Source organism: Typopeltis vanoorti, chromosome 2, assembly GCF_054136105.1.
Source record: "Typopeltis vanoorti isolate ZY-2024b chromosome 2, IOZ_Tvanoo_1.0, whole genome shotgun sequence".
Lineage (NCBI taxonomy): Eukaryota > Metazoa > Arthropoda > Arachnida > Uropygi > Thelyphonidae > Typopeltis > Typopeltis vanoorti.
The window spans coordinates 184053045-184075137 of record NC_143550.1 but is presented as its reverse complement, the minus strand read 5'-3'; the positions used below and the strand labels follow the sequence as shown (position 1 = coordinate 184075137).

General features: G+C 37.7%; 1 protein-coding gene across 1 annotated transcript in view; it reads right to left on the bottom strand.

The window, feature by feature from the left end:
- The window catches only part of LOC150109719 (protein lifeguard 2-like), a 212207-nt gene that overhangs the window by 111077 nt on the left and 79037 nt on the right, over nt 1-22093 (bottom strand). The window contains exons 5-6 of the mRNA XM_090409858.1: nt 7434-7487; nt 4502-4552 (exon numbers count right to left, since the gene is read on the bottom strand). Of these exons, the coding sequence (XP_090265984.1) occupies nt 4502-4552; nt 7434-7487 (105 nt within the window). The remainder of the gene's footprint in view (nt 1-4501; nt 4553-7433; nt 7488-22093) is intronic.

Here is a 22093-nt window from a genome sequence, read left to right as displayed (position 1 = left end):
GTAATTTCACATCAGTTTCTTCCTAGACGAGTTTCTTTTGCTGCTACATTCCTCTGGCCTTTGCTTCTTGTATGTAGGTCTGGGAATACAGTCACGATTCATTGCCCATGATCCTTGCGAAGCTCAGCTGCCATTGTCCGACCTTGTATTTCTGCATAATATCCTCGGGTTACGTTGATTTCATTGCCGTACTGAGTCCTAAATCTCACATCGGAATTCTACTTGACCACATAAGTGTGGGCACTCCACCCCGACCGTACTGGAACTTCAACTCTCAGGAAACAACAAAAAAAAAAGCCCCTTTTTGGTGTCGTAAACTTCTATATATTCGGCTCCAATGACCTTCCCGCTCTTACGTCATCGTCCACTCGGTACCTCAATACTCTTCACCGGATACTCTTGCTTGTCATTGCATTTTGACAGGAAACCCCTTCGCAACGTTGACCTTTGCGTTCGTGTTAGCCTCAGGTCACTAATTAATCCTCTTATATTGTCTGGAACTTTAGCTTGACCTTAGTATACTTATGCACAATTCACCACATATACAATTTCTATTTTTCTCATACAAAACTCGATAATACAATATTCAAAACTTAAAAAAAAAAGACATTAACGTTACTTCATTTACACTCAATTTCTCTTATTAACAGACAAGTATTTTAGCAGGATTCTTTGATACTTGTTAAATCTGAACAACAGGAATTATATTTCTAAAATTCCTTCTATTCAAGATTTAACACTATCACTACAGGGTCCTGTGCAACTTCTATTCCCGTAGTGCGGGGTGTTCGCCAGGGTGATCCTCTATCTCCCCTTTTCTTTAACTGCGTCATAGATGAATTTTTTTCACTCTCTTCCTAGCCATATAGGCTACTTAGGCGCTTCTTCCTTTAATGCTATGCCGTTTGTGGATGATCATATTCTCGTAGCCTCTACTAAGATAGGCCTGCAGGAACTCCTTGACCGGGCAGTTGGCTTCTCTATTCGAGGCCTTTCTATTAATGTAGAGAAGTCCTGCTCTTTAGCTCTTGTCCCCTCTGGTCGTGACAAGAAGCTTAAGGTCGAGACTATAGTTTTCCTTGCACGGGAGGCCGATGCATGCTTTGACCATCCTGGAAGAGTGGAGATACCTCGGTATCATGTTCACCCCAAAGGGAAGGTCTTCTGTCCCTTTCTATCTTAGAAGCTGGGATCGCTTCTTTGAGGAAAGCTCCTCTCAAGCCTCAGCAAAGACTGTTTCTCCTTTCCCACTATCTCCTACCTTGCTTTTACCACAAGTTGGTGCTTGGTAGGACATATATCTCGGTACTGTCCCGAATGGACAGGGCTATCCGTTCGGCCACCTGATACTCCTACTTCATTTTACCATACGAGGGTGAAGGATGGTGGACTCGGGGTTCCATCACTTAGATGGCTGATCCCACACCTGTGGCTGTCAAGAATCGTGAAGTTAGAACTATCTTCTTCCCCATCAGCAGAGAGGCTTTCTATAGCCCATTAATACAACAAGACTTTAGGTGGGCTAAAGGCTGGTCCCATTATCAAGGTACTTTAATCAAGTCAGCACCCACAGAACACAAGAAGTAGGCATCTCTGTTGCACTGTTCTGTAGATGGTGATCTTTTAAAAGAGTCATATCTGGTGCTTCCCCAGCATGAGTGGGTAAGGGATGGCACCAGACTCCTCCCTGGGTTCAAGTATATTGACCTTATCAGGACGAAGATCAATGTCCTGTCTACTCGAGCCCACACAGCTCGATGGGGTAGTGATGACTCAAACTGTAGGGCTGGCTGCCACTACAATGAGACATTGTCTCATATAGCCCAGTGTTGCACCCATGGGGTACACGTGAGGAGGCATGATGCCGTGGTCTCCATTCTGAACAACTGCTTTAAGAACAAAGTTTGGGAGACTGCGGTGGAACCACATTATAGGACCTCTGCGGGTTTGCGTAAGACAGACTTAGTGATTAAAAGAGATGGTGACGTTTGGGTAGTTGATGCCCAGGTGGTGGGAACAGAGCACCCACTAGCTTATAACAATAATAATAAAGTAAACTATTATAAAAATATCCACGATCTAGTAAGATACAGGAGGAGCATGGGGCAACTCCAAGGTTTACCAGTGCCACCATCCCTTTACATGGCATATGGGGTGCGGATAGTTATAACTTAAAACTGCTTGGGCTTATGCTATCACTATAACTTGAGGGCCCTCAAGTTCTGTCCTTGAGGGTCCTACAAGGCACACTCGTGGCATGGCATTGCCACCAGAGAATGACTATAATGATAACTAGAACAGGCATAGGGTAAAACACTTGTAAAGGCTTAGGTCTATATCAAGTCTGGACGTGATGTAAGGGTAGTACTGCCCATAACCAGTACCAAAAAAAAAAAAAAAAAAGCATCCATGTCGATATCCAATCAGCCAATATTGCTGAATTCTTGTTGTGTTTGCAACAGCTCTAGTATCCCCTCCTCATACACCACAGTTTCTTCATCCAGCAAAGAGCTCGATGTTGATGTAAAAGGTTGAGAGTTTTATACACCAGGTTTGTAACTTTAGAATAAAATGGACACTCATTAGTTAAACAATCTCTTCTGCATGCCATCTGCAGTCAGTAGTTATTCTTCCACATTCATTCTTTCTTTTACTTGTAGTAAAATGTTAGAATTCTTCTGGATTGTCTTTAAGCTTGCAAAGCCTGTAAATTTTTATTCTCAGACTTAGCTTTCCACACAACAGTTGTAACTCTTCTGGCTTGTGCCTTATAATTTTCATAACTCACATCATCCTTATCCACATGGAATTCCTTTAACTCCATCTTTTTCTTAAGAATAAAGTTGCACATTCATTTCACTCCCATTCTATTTTTTCCTTCAAACACTAGAGACATATTCTAATAATGCATCATTTAAGTATTTTTTAAATGCTTGAAAATTTGATTGAAGATATAGATTTCATTCCCTTTGTTCTATACCACTGATAGTGCTGTGCTGAGGAAAAAAAAATATTAACAAACCAGTAATTCTCAGTCCTGATCCTAATTCAAAGGTTTCTGTCAAGTTTATAAAAGAGAAGTTCAACCTCAATACAAACACCGATCTTGCTAAAGTAAGATCAGTGTTCATATTGATGCAATTTTTGAAGATTAAAATGAAAAATACGAGAGACTTGTAATTTTAAATTACAAGTCTGTCTCATATTTCAGTTACCACAAATCAAATGTTTTGTATTCCTAAAATTCAAACCTAATAAATCACATTTAAAAAAATAAAATTGTCCCCTCCCCCATTTGAAAAAAAATTAAATTCTACGAGATGTGTTATAAAAACACATTGCTGACGTGTGCCAGGTGCACATTTTTTCTTTTACTTGTGAGATTTCAAAACGTCATACTGAAACAAAGAACGGCTCTAAAAGACTTGTTTAATCCCATAACCTGCAAATGTTTCTAATACAGTAAGAAAAAAATACTATTAATTGGAAAGATTTTTCACTAATATTATCTGAGAATTTACTAAATTAATATTACCAAATTCAATACGACAGTTTTATTTTTCGGTTTGCAGATAAGACAAATTATTTAGCCCCTTGCAAACTGACTAAAGATTTTTATTTTGTAACAGCTAAGCTTAATTGCATGCTATTTTGTAAGTTTCTTAAATTGCAAGTCTTTATAAATCTTTAAACAGAAGTCATTTTCTGTTTAAAGAGAGTTTATCAGTCCACACACAGGAAAGTTCAGACTGTGGCAAACTGGTACTATGTAAGGATATAAGTCAAGAGAGAAATCTGTTAATGTCTTTTTTTAAACAGTTAAGAGGCTGTAGTTTTGAGGGGGAAGGCTGGTAGATGGAATGAAAGAAAAGTGGGAAAAGCAGGCTCAGTGGATTAGCAGTTGAACTATAAATGGATTTCAGGCAGTTTCTCATGTTATGGGATTAACAGAAGTGTGGAGAGAGAATAATGGACACCAGTTCTGCAGAGCAGTGTTTGCAAAGTATTATCTGTAAAATGATGAGTAGAAACATTCTGTGAAATAATGGTTGGAGCAAGTAAGACAAGAAATGTCAATTAGTTGAAGTGCTTTCTTTAAGGAAACTGTCTTTAAAGATAAACACCATTCATGTTCTTTTTTAATTCCACTTCAGCTGATAGCTTATACATTAAGTTCTGCAAATGGAATGAGAAACAAAAACTTAGTTTTATTTTAGTGAAACATGATGACCAGCTGCATAGAGTATTCAAATAATGCTAAATCAGTACTGTTAATTGTGTATATTCATACTAATGTGATCAAAGTAACTTTGAAAACACGAATTATGTATTAAAGTAACTGACTTTTGTTCAACATGAAACACTGAATGAGGTGATATTTATTCCTTTTCTGTAAGAGAAGCATAAAATAGTGTATAATTAACTAATTCTGCATTTTTACTCCATCATATAACAGAAAAAATTGTATTTTTTAAATAGCATTCACTAAAAAAATACACACCTGATATTGGCACAACAGACTAAGACTATGTACACCACAATGAAGGTCACACTGAAAGAACAAAATACCTTTACTGGACATGAAACAAATTTATCACTTTTTAAACATAACAGTGTATAAAACTACATTTTTCATAACTCTGCTAATATTCACTGTACCCTTGATTAATTTATGGTATATATTAGAATACAGGCTGATAAGTAAATAATTATTTATTGACTTATTGCTGATATCTTGCTGGTATTCTAACCAACATCTTCAGAACACAAAAAACAGTTTGTCACAGTGTGTGCGAGACAACAACAAAAATGGTGTAACAATGGGACTAGTTAGAACAACTGTAGCTACAACACAAAGATTAAAGTCGTAATTAGGTGCCCTCTACTATCTCCCAAATCTTAGGCAAATTTATACATTTATACAGCCATACTTGTCGAGGTTCAGGGTATGTTTCGAGGCTTCTGTGCACAGAAAACACATAACTAGTAGTACCTGCTTTCTCTCTCTCTCTCTCTTTTTTTTTTTTTTTTTTTTTACATAGAGGGCACCCAATTAGGACATTAGTCTTTTTGTTTTAGCTACAATCATTCTAACTAGTTCCATTGTTACACCAGATTGTTGTCTCACGCACTGTGACAAACTGTTGCTTGTGCTCTGAAGATGCTGGTTAGAATACCAGCGAAATATCAGCAATATGTCAATAATTATTTACTTATCAGTCTGTGTTCTAATATATACCGTCAAAATTAATCAATATGTACAATGAACACATTGTACATGTTGATAGCCTTTCTACAGGTTTATTCATTGTACTATTATGATAAACTGCAAACAAACACAAATTATGTTTATTTAATGACCTGATGGTATCTTTAAATGCATACTGCACAAGGAGTTCATAGCTTTTGATACACTATTTGTTATAGGACCGTCAAGAAGTCAGGAGACTCCATGAATCGCCTGCCTTAAGTGTCCACAGTATATCACACTATACTAAATTCATTTACCATCTTCACTTTGAGGCTAGGCATCCCATGTACCCATTACTCTCCATGCAAAAATCCTATTTCTCACTCTTTTGCTCACCAATGCCTAGTTGGACTTTTCAGAGATAGCCCATAGTATTGTTTTATCTACTGGAAAATCTCCTCAGTGTTCATCAAGTAAAGAAAATGCACATTAAAAACAGTAATTACTTCTCATATTATACATCATAATCATACATCACCCCACTCCTCTACATACTATCCAACAAACTCTGGGGTGGCATTCTCCTAATCTCACAGCCAATGTTCGATCTGTAGATAACAAAATTTTAAACCTCACACTTAGCTACAGTATTCTGTTATCCCCACTCACAAGCTTGCTCATCTCTCCTTTCTCACCAATTGTAATTCTCAAAAAGAGATACTGTATTAACACTATTCTTACCGAATTGATCAACATTGTGATATTGTGTAATCGCATTTTGTAACCACCCTAGTACTGCAGAACTCCACTTGTTACTTTTCTCTTTCTTAATGATGCTCCTCTAAAACAACAATGCTTTGAAGTCCATATGAAAGTCAAAGTCCAATCTTATCTGATCATTTAAATCCATTTGTTACAACTTAGAAGTGCCTTGCAAAATCCAGAATCCAGATCACTGTATATCTCTCTCCACTCACAAACTGTTGTTGCTTCATGATAAATCTGACCAGATTATTAAAACAAGACTGCCCTTGAACAAATCCAAGATAACAGAAATAATCTGAACCTTATCCGTCTCATTCCATACATGAGCAAGTCCTTAATAATTTTTTACAAATCATAATACTGAAGTAATGTTACTTGTAAGTAACTTGTCTATAATTGCTTTTATTTCACTGCAAACTTCAACTTCTTCTAGTTGCAAGACTTCCAAGCAAACAGCAGGATCAACTGACAATGTCGCTTTCTTAGTACATTCCTCTAAAATGTGGCAAAATATCATTCAGTCCACCATCCCGATATTATCTTAAGTATTTAATATTCCAAATACACTCAATTTCTTTAACAATTCTTCAATTTTCACAACACACCAAACCTGTTTCACTAGAATTATATTACTCTCATAATGTTTATTAAAGAGTTCTACTGGGTGATTTGCAATAGTTACCTAACCATGATATTCATATAGCAATGTCATTATGCATTTATCTCCTGCTTAATGAGACAAATAATTAAAGTAGTCCTAGGATCAAATTTTTAACTTATAAGAACCACAGGTAATTGAAAATAAATAACTCTGAAATATAAATCAATGCTTGTGTTGAGTCTAATTTTATACTATTTTAATTATTACAGCTAGTTAAAATATATGAACTTATGTACTAATAAAATTATATGGATACATAAATATAAGTTATTTTCAAGTAGCAAAAATTACACTTAACAGCAAATATGCCTATTTAAAATATAGAAAGGAAACTGAGGTAGGGGATTCTTTTTTCTCAGTTTACCAGTAAGAGAATACAACAAATTAACTGATGTGAAGATTCATAATTACAGCATCAACTAACTATAGGAAACTGATTACGAACTACTGAAAAGTTATAAACAAAGCACCACAGATACAATGCAAAAGAAATTCACCATGGCAAACTATTCACTATATTCAACTCTTCCTATTGTTCCCACAAGTTTGTTGTAGCGAGAGTATAAAAAAGTATCAAGTGTTTACATACATATTTAATGTATGTAAACACTCGATGTTTGGCATGTGGAGAGTGATATGAATAAAGGATCTATACTTTAATTTTGTGGATCTGGAAAAGCATTAAACAAACTGCCAAGAGAAAAAGCTGGCCAGAATGCTACAATCATATGATAAAAATGAAAATGATACTTTTATAATTTAAAGTTGGAACTATATTTGAAGCATCTAATTTAATATAGCATTTAGTATACTTACTAAGAAGCAATGTAGAGTGATACATGGGTCTGCACAAACATTTTCACATGAGGCCTATAAAAACACAAAAAGCTTATTTTAAGATTAAAAATTAAAAAATAAAATAAAATAAAATCAGAAATGAAGATAACTGCAAATTAAATAAAAATGCACATTAATCAGACTTTATTTATTTATTTATTTTGTGCTTAAGCAGAGAAAAAAATTCACAATGTTATCAACATGCTTTTCATAGAGGTAAAATGTTAAAATTTTACCTCTGCGGAGTAGAACCATAACTGAGATATTATTATTATTATTATTATTATTTTGGGCAACTCCAGGAGTCCTTAGACTCATCGAGGGAGGCCCTAAACATCATGTCCACACACTATGCGATTACATTCTCACAGTATCTATCATACCTTGTCTTGAACTCGTTCACCGTCACAGCATCCACCACAGACTCAGGGAGCGCATTCCACTCATTCACTACTCTAAAAGTAAAGAACCCAGCTCTAACACCTTTACTAACCACACTTTTGCCCAGTTTCCATGGATGTCCCCTAGTCCTCCCACAACCAGTCCTGATCTCAAAAATATCCTCTGAATTAATCCTATAGAATCCCTTCAGCAATTTGGATGTCTCAATCATATCTCCCCTCCTCCGCCTATTAACTAGTTTCTGCAACCCACAAATCTTCAACCTGTTCTCATATGGTTCATTCCATAGACCTGTTATCATCTTAGTCACTCGCCTCTGGATTCTCTCCACCTCCTCCCCATCAAGAAGGAACCGAGGTGACCAAATCTGGGCACAGTAGTCGAGATGAGATCTTATCAAGGCTCGGTACAGAGGTACAATAACTTGCTTGTCTCTGCTCGTCAAGGTATTTTTCAACAACCAAGTGAGTTGATGAGCTGATTTAGCTACTTTTGCAATGTGCCCCCTAAACTTCATCTCCTTATCCACCAACACTCCCAAGTCCCTGGCCTCATCAATTTCTTGGACTAAAGTTCCACCAATGTGGTATACTGCTGCTAATCTTTTCACCCCAAAATGCATAACCTTACATTTTGTCACATTAAATTGACATCCATTCTCCTTAGCCCAGAACTCCAATCTATCTAAGTCATCCTGCAAGACTTTGACAACTTCTGCATTCACTATTGCCCTACCCAACTTTGCATCATCAGCGAACAAATGAATTGTTCCACTTAGATCCTTCCCTATATCGTTAATGAACAGATTAAACAGCAGTGGTCCAAGAACAGAACCCTGTGGCACACCACTAATCACAGGCCGTCTTTTGGACTCTACTCCTGAATAAACTACTCTTTGATATCTCTCCATCAACCAACCACCTATCCATCTCACCAATCCTATATCCATTCCCATATGTTGTAGTTTACGGATTAGTATTCCATGTGGTATCCTGTCAAACGCCTTTGCCAGGTCCAGCAGTATCACTGTAAACCCATTTCCCTTATCCAGTTCAGCCGTCACCTTGTTATAAAACTTGAGCAAGTTACTGAAGCATGATCTACCCTTCATAAAGCCATGCTGTCCCCTGTACAGTATCTCGTTTTCATCAATCCATTCCTGTATTTTTCCCTTGACTACTTTCTCTAAGACCTTGACAACGACTCCTGATATGCTGATCGGTCGGTAATTTGCAACCATAGTCTTGGATCCTCCTTTATGCAGTGAAACTATTTTCCCCTCTTTCCACACCTTCGGGACTAAACCAGACCTGAGACTCAGATTAAACAACATGGTCAAGGGCACTGATAATTCTTTAGCCGCTTCATGCAAGACCCGTGCCGGTATACCATCCAATCCCACAGATGTGTTCACATTAAGGTTCTGTAATAGACTAGTCACCTCCACTTCATTCATCACTATTCCCGTATAAACTAATGGTTCCTTCATTTTATCAATGTCACCACCTGGATGATATGCTTTTGCAAAGTGCGCGCTCAGTAACTCCACTATATCGACTGATTCAGTGACCTCCTTACCATCGTCATTCCTTAAAATCATTTTTCCGTGTACAGTTTTTTTCTTGCTAGCAGCATATTGAAAGAACTGTTTGGGATTCTCTTTTGCTTGCAAAGCTAGTTTCCTTTCATAATCCGCTTTTGCTTTTTTTACCACACTCGTTACCTTTCTGGCCTGCACTTTATACCGTTCGTGTGCCTGCAGGTCACCCCTTTCTTTAAATTCCCTCCACAGTTGTTTATTTTTTTGCAGCTCAAGCTTAATGGTGTTATTCATCCATTTAACCCCTACTTGTTTTACTATTCGGACCCTAGGTATACAATCAGCCATTACCTCCTGTAAATGCTCCTTGACCACTTCCCATGCTCTATCGACGTCCAGCCCTTGCAGTTGTACATGCCATGGCACTGATCCAAGCAATCTCCTTAGCTTGTCATACTTGCCAGCACGGTAATTCCACATATACCCTGTCTTAATCGAAAATTCCATACCTTTAGCCACTTCCCAGGTCAAGACCTGGGAAGTGGCTAAAGAAAATACTAGGGGTGTGAGAGTGCTTGACCTGGTAATATCACTCTCACCAACAAGTGGCAACATGGTCATATTCATTACAGTCAAATTCTCAGATGCTATTACCAGGTCAAGCACTCTCACACCCCTAGTATTTTCAATTATATGCTGTCTCAGATAGTTATCCCTTAATAATTGAATAAAATCCTTTTCCTTCCTCACATGTGTCCTCTCCTCCTTCCAATCAATGTTACCATAGTTGAAATCCCCCAAATGAGTGGAAACTCATTTCATCAATTTCCCTATGCATACTATCTCCACCATCTATTCCATCACCTGGTCTATAGCAGCACCCAACTGTATATTTTATTCTGCCAGTCTCAATCTCACACCAAATAGCCTCAAATGAGCTCCTTTCACTATCCTGCGATACAACTTCAATTCTCCTTGGCTGCAGTTCATCAGCTATCATCAATAATACCCCTCCCCCATTTTATTCTCTCTGTCCCTCCTAAACACACTATAACCTACACATTCTATCCCATTAACTATATCTTCTTCCGTCAGCCATGTTTCACTAATGCCAATAACCTGTGGCCAGGAAGAGCCAATCAAGGCCAAAAATTCTTCCTTCTTGTTCCTAATACTCCTGGCATTAGTATACATGAAATGCAGTGATCCCTTAGTCCCATCCCTATATTGATGCGTTATTCTAAATGACCCATTCCCATTTTTTGTCCTTAGTGCTGGCTCGGGTACATTCTTACACTCGTCTGTCTCAATGATGTCTGCATATCCATTCCCCCCTCCTTGGTAGTTCTAGTTTCCCTGGTTTTGCACATCCATTTTCACTTCATTCAGCAATACTCTTTCCAGTCTCCGCACACCAAGTCCATTCAAATGCAGGCCATCCATCTTGTATAAGTCCTTTTGCCCTTCAAACTCATTCCACACATCCACGAATTCCACACCACACCGTCTGCATAACCTACGCATAATGTCATTTGCGATTATGGCCCTCCTCCTAAACTCCTCTCTGTCATACCGCGGCAACAGACTAACCATTCTAACTCTGTCACTCTTTTCTTTCGCTACCTTTAACAATACTTTCAAGTCCTCTCTCATAAAAAATTTATCACCTTTCAATTCATTCGTACCCGCCACAATTATTAATTCTTTCACCCTCTGTTTTTGCACTCTAATACTCTCACTTACATCCTTAAATTTCGCACCCGGTAAGTACGATTTAGTTACACTGCCATCTATCACCCCTCTTAATAACGAGCCACCATACAACACTCTTTCCTTCATTTCAGAAACTCTCTCATTCTTGCATTGTTTTTTACGTTAGCCGAATCACTCTGGAAAGAGTTTTGCAGGTGCTCTAATTGCCGCTGCGCATTTTGTATCACTGCGCGCAACCTAGTGATCTCACTTCCAAAGACAGAACAATGCCTATACTTGATACATGATTTAAAGAGGTATCAGTATGTAAATCCAGCTTTACACTTGTCTGTGATTCAGTTTGCAATAACTTAAAAAAAAAAAAAGGCCTGGTTGGCTGAGTGGTCAGTGTATCCGCTATCTGCAAAAGGCTGCGGGTTCGAATCCAAGCGTGGGCATGGATGCTTGGGATTGTCTGTAAAAATACTAGTGATGATGATGGACAGTGGATAGCGCTAGTGTAGATGATGATGATAGCTGGTGGACTGAGCAGTGATTACAGAGTTGTAGAGTGCCCTCCCTCGATGAGTCATTGGACTCGCTGGAGGTGTTACGTAATAATAATAATAATAATAATAAAAATCCAAATCATCATCAAATTCCTGATATGTACCTTAAGGAGTGTACAGGATAATTATAATACTACATGAAAAGTTATACTATTACCAACTTCCAATCAACAATTTTTCTCGAAATTAATCTGTTATCTATCAAAACTACATTATAGGCACTTTCTTCATCTTCTAGGCACTTTTTACTGTTTTAATCCACTTACATCTTGGTCTTCCTCTGCCTTTTTCCTGCCAACCTGGCAAACAACTCTTGTTTTGCTAATCTTTCCTCTACCATTATAGTTAAGTGACCATACCACCCGAGACTAGCTATACTAACACATTCCAGAATGCTAACAATGGCAAGTTCTTTCCTAACATCCCCATTTTTAATGTGATACTGCTAATGATGCCATCTGTTCACTCCACGAATCTTTCTCAGAACTCTCATATCTGAAGTCTCCAGATTTTTTATTGTATTCGGATAATTTAGTGTTTGACTAATTTTTTTCTTATTCCACATAAATCTTACCAGGAACACTCAGTAGAAAAATAGCTCTGCAATTTTCGCACTCAGTTTTATTTTCCTTTTTATGGATGGATACCATGAAGCTCTACTCCTAACATCCAGAATTTGACTCACTGACCTGGCCTTCTGAATTATGCATGGCAGCCACTATAAAACCACCATACTCCATACTGCTGCTATAGTGCAACTGGAAGAACTAAGATATGTTGTGCCCATTGGAAAAGGCCTAAGTTCAATTCTGTTGTGACCGGGGGAATCTTTATTTGAGTTTTTTCAACTGAAGGTGAGTTGGCCAATTTCATAAGCAGGTAGCAGGGTTTTTATCCCAGAAACGTTTTTGCAGAGGATTGGCATAGATAGTATACTGGTTAGATGGATCAGAGATTGGCTCACTGAATGATACCAGCAAGTTGTGTATTATTATTACTATTATTATTACTATTATTACGGGCAACTCCAGGGAGTCATTAGACTCATCGAGGGAGGCCCCAAATCATATTCGTCACAACTATTTGACATTCATACAGTATCTATCATACCTCGCCTTAAACTCATTCACTGTCACAGCATCCACCACAGACTCAGGGAGCGCATTCCACTCATTCACTACTCTAAAAGTAAAGAACCCAGATCTAACACCTTTACTAACCACACTTTTGCCCAGTTTCCATGGATGTCCCCTAGTCCTCCCACAACCAGCCCTGTTCTCAAAAATATCTTCTGAATTAATTTTATAGAAACCCTTCAGTAATTTGAATGTCTCAATCATATCTCCCCTCCTCTGCCTATCAACCAATTTTTGCAACCCACAAATCCTCAACCTGTTCTCATACGGTTCATTCCACAGACCTGCTATCATCTTGGTCACTTGCCTCTGGATCCTCTCCACCTCCTCCCCATCAAGAAGAAACCTAGGTGACCAAATCTGAGCACAGTAGTCTAGATGGGGTCTTATCAAGGCTCGATAGAGAGGAACAATAACCTGCTTGTCTCTGCTTGTCAACGTATTCTTCAGCAACCAAGTGATTTGATGAGCTGTTTTGGTCACTTTTGCAATGTGTCCCCTAAATTTCAATTCCTTATCTACCAACACTCCTAAATCTCGTGCCTCATCAATTTCCTGGAGCACGGTTCCACCAATGCAGTAAACTGCCGCCAATCTTTTCACCCCAAAATGCATAACCTTACATTTTCCCACATTAAACTGACATCCATTGTCCTTAGCCCAGACCTCCAATCTATCCAAATCATCCTGCAAAATTTTGACGTCATCTGCATTCACTATTGCCCTACCCAACTTCGCATCATCCGCAAACAAATGAACTGTTCCTCTCAGATCATTTCCTATATCATTTATGAACAAATTAAACAGCAGTGGTCCAAGAACAGATCCTTGTGGCACACCACTAGTCACAGGCCGTCTTGTGGACTCTACTCCCGAGTAAACCACTCTCTGATATCTCTCCGTCAACCACCCTCCTATCCATCTCACCAACCCAATGTCCATTCCCATATGCTGCAATTTACTGATTAGAATTTCATGTGGAATCCTGTCAAAGGCCTTGGCAAGGTCCAGTAGAATCACCGTAAACCCATTACCCTTATCCAGCTCAGCCGTCACTGTGTTATAATACGTGAGCAAGTTACTGAGGCATGACCTACCCTTCACAAAACCATGCTGTACCCGATACAGTATCCCATTTTCTTCTATCCAATCTTGTATTTTCCTCTTGACTATTTTCTCTAAGACCTTGACAATGATTCCTGATATGCTAATCGGTCGGTAATTTACAACAGCAGTCTTGGAACCACCTTTATGCAGTGGAACTATTTTCCCCTCTTTCCACCCGCTCGGGACTAACCCAGACCCGAGACTCAAATTAAACAAAATGGTCAAGGGTACTGACAATTCTTTAGCTGCTTCTCGTACAACACGAGCTGGTATACCATCCAATCCCACAGATGTATTGACATTGAGGTTATGCAATAGACTACTCACCTCCACTTCATTAACCACAATTCCCGTATAATCTACTGGTTTATTCGTTTCTGCAATGTCACCACCTGGATGATATACTTTTGCAAAGTGCTCACTCAGTAACTCAACTGTCTCAACTGATTCAGTTACCTCCCTACCATCGGCATTCTTTAAAATCAATCTGCCATGTACATTTTTCCTTTTACTTGCTACATATCTAAAAAACTGTTCAGGATTCTCTTTAGCCTGCATAGCCAATGTTCTTTCGTAATCCTTTTTTGCTTTTCTTATCACACTCGTCACCCTTCTGGCCTGCGCTTTATACCGTTCATGTGCCTGCCGGTCACCCTTCTCCTTAAATTCCCTCCATAGTTGTTTCTTTTTTTGCAACTCAAGCTTAATGGTGTTATTCATCCATTTAACCCCTACTTGATTTATTATTCGGACTCTAGGTATACAGTCAGCCATTGCTTCATGCAAGCACTTCTTAATTACCTCCCATGCACTATCAACTTCTAGTCCTTGCAGTTGTACATGCCATAGCACTGAACCAATCAAACTCCTAAGCTTGTCATACTTTCCAGCCCGATAATTCCACATGTACCCAGTCTTAATTGAAAATTCTACACCTTTAGCCACCTCCCAAGTTAAGACCCTATGATCACTCTCACCGATTGGTGGCAATGTGGTCATATTTGTTACAGCCAAATCCTCAGATGTAATTACTAGGTCAAGCACTCTCTGACCCCTAGTATTTTCCATTACATGCTGTCGCAGATAGTTATCCCTTAATAACCGCATAAAATCCAGTTCCTTCCTCCCGTGTGTCCTCTCCTCACTCCAATTAATTCGACCATAGTTGAAATCTCCCATAATAATCACCCTCCTTCCACCCATTTCTTCTATTTGCTTGTGCATACTGTCACCACCTTTTTTTCCATCACCTGGTCTATAGCAGCACCCAATTGTATATTTAGTTCTGCTAGCCACAATCTCACACCAAATGGCCTGAAATGTGCTCTTTTCTCTATCCTGCAATTCAACTTCTATTCTCCTTGGCTGGAGTTCATCAGCTATCATCAACAATACTCCTCCCCCATTTTATTCTCTCTGTCATTCCTGAACACACTATACCCATCACATTCAATCCCACTAGTTATATCATCTACAGTCAGCCATGTTTCACTAATACCTATAACCTGTGGTCTGGAAGTGCCAACCATGTCCAAAAACTCTTCCTTCTTGTTCCTAATACTCCTAGTATTAGTGTACATGAATTTAATACCCCCATTAGCCCCAACCCTACCTTGATGCCTTATATTAACTATCCCACTCAGATTTGTTGTCCTTATTTGCTCTGGCATATTATATTCATTCTTACATTCAACTGCCTCCATAAGGACTGTATCTCTACTCCCCCCCCTAACAAATCTAGTTTCCCTGAATTTGCACATCCACTACATTCAGCAACACTTTCTCAAGTCTTCTTACACCGTAACCATTCAAATGCAAGCCATCCATCTTATATAGATCCTTTCGCCCATCAAACTCACTCCACACATCCACAAATTCCACACCACTCGTCATACATAACCCACGCATAAAGTCATTTGCAATTATAGCCCTCCTTTTAAACATTTCACTGTCATACCGTGGCAAAAGACTAATCATTCTAACTCTCTCACTCTTTTCTTTTGCTACCTCAAACAATTCATTCAGGTCTTCTATCATTTCCATTTTATCTCCTTTCAAATCATTCGTACCTGCCACAACAATCATTTCTTTCACCCTTTCCTTTTGCTCTCTAATAGACGCCGTTACGTCCTTTATGGTTGCACCAGGTTGGTACGATTTTGTCAAATCCTCTACTAACACACCTCGTACTAATGAGTCTCCATACAGCACTCTATCGTTCATTTTGTTCATGTTCACATTCATACGTCTATTTTTCCTGTCATACCTTTTATTATTGGTTTGTTCATTCAGTCTACTTTTGGTCATGCACTCTAGCTGCTGTTTTGCTCTTTCTATCGCACTATTCAACAACGCGATCTCACTCAATGCATCTATGTCATCTTTTTTGTTCTCTGAGAAACCATTTATACTATCATTCACACTTTCTACATTCACACTCTCACAATTTTCATGTACAACCTTGCCGTTTCTTGTCATATCCCTATTTCCTTCATTCTGAAGGTTGACAAAAATATCACACTCACGATCCGAAATACACTTCAATTCCGCATTCTCCCTACATTTTCTACACACATTCAATCCTTTATTATCATCTAACCACACTCCGCAAAGCGTACATTTCACAGCTAGTACACTGACTCATTTCTTTTATGCTACCGTTCTTTGATAACGATGGCGAACCTTCATTACTGGCCGCCATTTTCCTGCGCACAGGTGCCATACTTATCTGTAACGTGTTTTGTCAAATTATACGTTATAACACACCAAAAATAGACGCACTAAAATACGCAAGGCAAACAAAACAAAACTACACAATATTAAGTAACTTGTATCGATAACTGAAAATGATACTTATCTTATCTGGAGCTTGCACGAATACTACACTTTACGAATTCATCTAGCGGCGACTTCCCGACATAGATTATGTTATAAAACACTTTAGTACACTAACCACGCTAATAAGCTCCAAAATTAAACACTTAAGTCCATTAAATTGAATCCAAAACAATCAATAAATCAACAAAAAACACAAATCTCTCAGGAGCTCTCCGATAGCACGTCCGTTCACCTATGATGAAGTAGTGTTTCAAAGAGGGTAACCAGTGGCATGCAACAAGGTTCTGTTTATGGGCTCCTGCTGTTCAACTTGTTTGTAAATGATATATCATGTGGATTTGACTGAAGCTCTTCAGTTGTTTGATCTGATGATGCAAAGTTGGCAAGAATTATAAGTAGCACTGCTGATGTTAATTCCTTTCAGGAAGATTTGAACAGAATTTTGACATGCAGAAATATAAGACTGTGTACTATATTGACAGTGCTGTACTGCAGGAAGTAGATGAGATTCGAGAGTGATGGATGACAGTAGACTGAATGTTGCAAAGACTGCACATCGTAGTACTGCTCTGATAAGAAGTACTCTAACATGCAGGGATTAAGGAAGTAGTTGTGTCACTGTATAAAGCACTGGTAAGGCCACACTTGAACTATTGTGCTCAAATTTGGTCATCTGGTTTTCAGTGTGATGTGGAAACATTGGAGGGTCAAGAGATGGGCAATTAAGACAATATCAGGACTTTGGAATGCTGACTATGGAGAGAGATTGAAGAAATGTGGATTGCGGAGCTTGGCGGACAGGAGAAAAAGTGGTGATATGATAGTGACATTTAAGATAGTGAGAGGATTTTATCCTATCCAGATGGGATTATAAAAAGAGTAGAAGACAAGAGAGGAAAAACTAGAGGCCATTCCTGGAAGTTATGTAAGAGTGTTGTGAAGACAGGTGTGTTTTACAAGGGATATTGTCAGTGAAGGAACACATTACCAGAATGTGTTGTTAGCTGAATGAACCTCCTATGATGAGTCTGCTGACTCCATGGAGGGTGCAATAATAATAATAATAATAATAATTATTATTATTATTATTACTATATTATTCTATTACTATATATATACTATTACTATATTCTTCCTTAGTAGAAAATTCTGCCGGACCATAAGCACAAATAAGTTTCGCTGTCTGGTTCCCCATTCTGATATTTGCCCACATCACTCTAATTGATACTGCTTGCCATTCAAGAAGATAATCCTCAAATTTAGTGCAGAATTCTACAGTTGCTCATTTTTCCTGATTGTTATTGCCTGAATATAACATTTTGTATTTGTTGCTTACAAAGATCTCATCTGTTTTCATCTTCTTAGGTTCAGTCACAGCTATTATTTTGATCTGGTACTTATTCAATTGCTCTGCTAGTTCCATTTCTTTTCAATTAATGCTTCTAACATTCATAGTACCAATTTTGAACTCTGCTTGCCCTTGTTTATTGATAAAAACAATGTGGGCCTTGTTTAACTTGGCAATGTCTAAGTCAGCATGAAAGAATTTTATGTTTTCTTGGACATCACCCAGTCAAAATGGCTTAAACATTTTACAGACATTAGCTGACATTAACATTGGAGATGTTAATGTCAGCTCTTTGCTTTATGCGGACGATATTATACTTCTAAATAAATCCGCTACAAGTCTGCAAGATTCTCTGACTAAATTGAATAACTGTTGTAATAGATATGGTATGAAGGTCAGCAATAAAAAGAGAGAATGAACATAGGCAGAATCAATGAAAATGTCAACTGTGTTGTGAATGGAGAACCTGTGGAACAAGTGAAACATTTCAGCTACTTAGGCATGATTTTTACTGAAGATGGTAAATTAAATATAGAAACAGACAACAGAATCAGCAAAGCTGGTATGGTAGAAAGTCAATTGAATAAATTCATATGGAATAAGAGAGAAATTAGTCAGAACACTAAATTAGCTGTATACAAGACAGTGTTCAAACCAGTTTTAACTTATGGATCTGAGAGCTGGGTCAGAAGTAAAACACTTGACCAAAGACTAGAGACCACAGATATGAGAGTCCTGAGAAAGATTAGAGGCGTGAACAGATGGCATCAATGGCAATATCATATTAAAAACGAGAATATTAGGAAAGAACTTGACATTGTCGGCATCCAGGAATATGTTAGCAGGCTAATCTTAGGTGGTATGGTCACTTAAACAGAATGGGTGAGGAAAGATTAGCAAAACAAGTGTTCTCTGCCAAGTTGGCAGGAAAATGACCCAGAGGAAGACCAAGATATAGGTAGATTGATATGGTACAAAGTGCCTTAGACGATAGAAATATAAGATCTGATAATGATAATATTGGAGCCTTGACAAGTAACAGACTGATTTGGAGGAAAATTGTAGATAGGAAGTTAGTAATGATGTAAATTTTTCATGTAGTACTATCATATCCTGTACACCCCTTGAGGGTACATGGCAGGAATTTGATGATGATAACATTTTACATCGTGATTTAAGTCAATAAGAATACAATTTGGTCTGCTAAATCCAAAATTGCCAGCCCATCCTCATTAATTCAGTATCCAGGTAGATACCTAAAGAGGATGCACCATGAACAGGAGAGGACTGGACATTAGGTCAGAAGCTCCAGTAGATTCTCTACATTCTTAAGAGGTTACAGTTATATAGCTTTAACCTTTAAGCATCCATAAATCTGAAATTGTAAAATGCAGCAGATTTTGCTTCCTGCTCAAATGATAATCAGGCCCTCTGATCTTTGCCAAAAACCTGATACCATTATATTCCTTCCCAACTATGCACCAGAATAAACACTCCTCATATCTTTAGAATCATACTCATCTGGTATTTCTTCGACAATGTGAAAGTAATATTATATATTCAGCACATCATAAAGAAGAAAGATCAAAGTCAATCACCAAACTATCCATTTATTGTTCCCACCTTAATTCTCTGAAAAATAACAGAAAAGGTAATCAATAGCCTGTACACTATAGTGATCAAACATCCTCAGCTTTAAGGAATTGGTTATAGAAGATCTGGAACACTGATTTCTTTTATGTTCTCTAGTGGCATAAGTAAAACCTTGTAAACCTCAGTACTGAAAATATTTCCGGTGCAAACTTTGTTTGCTTATAGATAAAGGATTAAACTAAGTATATAATTTCTTGGTATCTTTAATTTATAGTATAACCAAGTGGAAAAACTTCCAACTTCTATCTCTAATCCAGAATATTTTAATAATAAGTTGGGACACCTTTTGGCTACTCGTATAAGAAATTATGACTTCAGCATCACTTCTGGGTCTGACTCCCATTGACAAGACCTCAATAAAGGTCAAAACTGGTCTGGGTAGTAACCTTCCCATAACACAGCATTATATATACACGTAAGGATATGTGCTTTGCATTAAGGCAAGTGATATGAAGTCAGCTTCTATATACAAGTTGCCCCAGTTCTGAAAATATTTTACGTTCAAACTTTGTTTGCTTACACTTGAATTTAGGATTAAACCAAGTATATAATTTCTTGGTATCTTTCATTTATAGTATAACCAAGTGGAAAAACTTTCAACAACAATCCTGTCCTATTTCTTGAAAGAAAGATCTCATCTTGTTTTACTTCTTACCTGTGATAATGCTCAGATCTGATCTTTAAGTAACATCATATTTCTCTTCATGAGCACATTTACACTTCAATTCCTTCCTAGCACAAATAGATTACATCTACTGTTTCCTTGGTCTCTGGAAAAACTTGATATTTTTTCTGCTCTAGACACTACTAATTACTTGTAACTGCTAAAATTATCCAAATCCTAATTTGCCTAACCTTAAAATGCAATTCTCAGAGTTAGATTTGTATCAGAAATCTCATTAAAAAAAAACTTGATATTCAGAAGAAGATAATCAAGTTAGATGACTGACTCATTCTAATCCTTTTTCAAATCCTTTCTAGAGGTATTTTCAACAGGTGCTGTTTTTACAGTTGTAAAAACATAAGCAGTTGTCTGCACATGCATACAAACACAATCAGAGCTTCAAACTTACTAAATTTCTCATGAACCAGTTGACAATGATGGGCTATTAAGTTTAGCAACCGCTCATGTATGGAGAGGATATAAATGTCATTTAATTTTAGATTTTTAAAAAAAAAATAAAATATAACTGTCTACAAGATGTGTGCTATCACGGTACTTATCTACTGTGAAATTTTTATTATGTTATTTGTACCTCATATTTATTTGCAATGCATGCAATAATACATGTGGTATTCCACATGGTAGTCTACAACCTAAAGACATTTATTAATATCCATATTCGTGGGATTCAAACCACATCCAGTTGGTTGGAGTGCAGATATCCTTATCAACTCAGCCATGGTCAGCTGTTGCTTTCTTATCTTCAGAATGAAGTTCTCATGGGAAGTCCTCTCTCCCCTGCTTTAGCCAACTTTTATTTAGAACATCTAGAAAAAGTCCTCTTCTCATCTATTTTCCCTCAACCATCCTTTTGAGTAAGATATATAGATGACATCTTTACTGTATGGCCACACAACAAAGACTCCTTACCTTCTTTTTTAAACAGTATCAATTCCTTACATCATCGTATAAAGTTTACTATGGAAATGGAAGAAAACAACCAGTTATCTTTTTTAGATGTTCTCCTCATCCGGTCACCTTCAAATACTCTTACAACTAGTTTACAGGAAACCAATGTTCACAGGTCATTATATTCTTAAAGAATCAGCCCATCATCCTTGTCAAAAAACAGGAATCATAAAATGTCTTATCAGAAGAGCCAAAACTAATTGTTCTACTTCTAATTTTCTACAGAAAGAATTTTCTACTATCCAACAACACATGAAACTCAATGGCTTTTCCGAAAAGAGTACTCAACATCTTCTTGATTCTTATAATCCACCACAAAACAACGAAGATTCAATATGTCGAGTTCCAATTCCTTACATCTCGGGGATTTCAGAACCTATCTCAAGAATTCTGAAGAAATATGAGTTAACAGCTACGTATTCACCTATTAACAAATTATCTTCCCATTTTCCTTCTCCCAAAGATAAACGCTCAACTATATCTCTTCCTGGAGGTTATCAAATTCCCTGCAACTGTGATCTCTCCTATTTTGGACAAACTGGATGTTCTCTTGAAAAAAGAATCCAAGAACATCAATCCTCCATTCATCATAACAAACCTGAAAAATCTGGATTGGTTCAGCACGGGATTAAAACTAATCACAACATCTTTGGTCAAAAACTTGCCTCTTACATAGATCCTGTTATAAATTTGAACGTTTATTCGTTCAAAATTCGTTCAA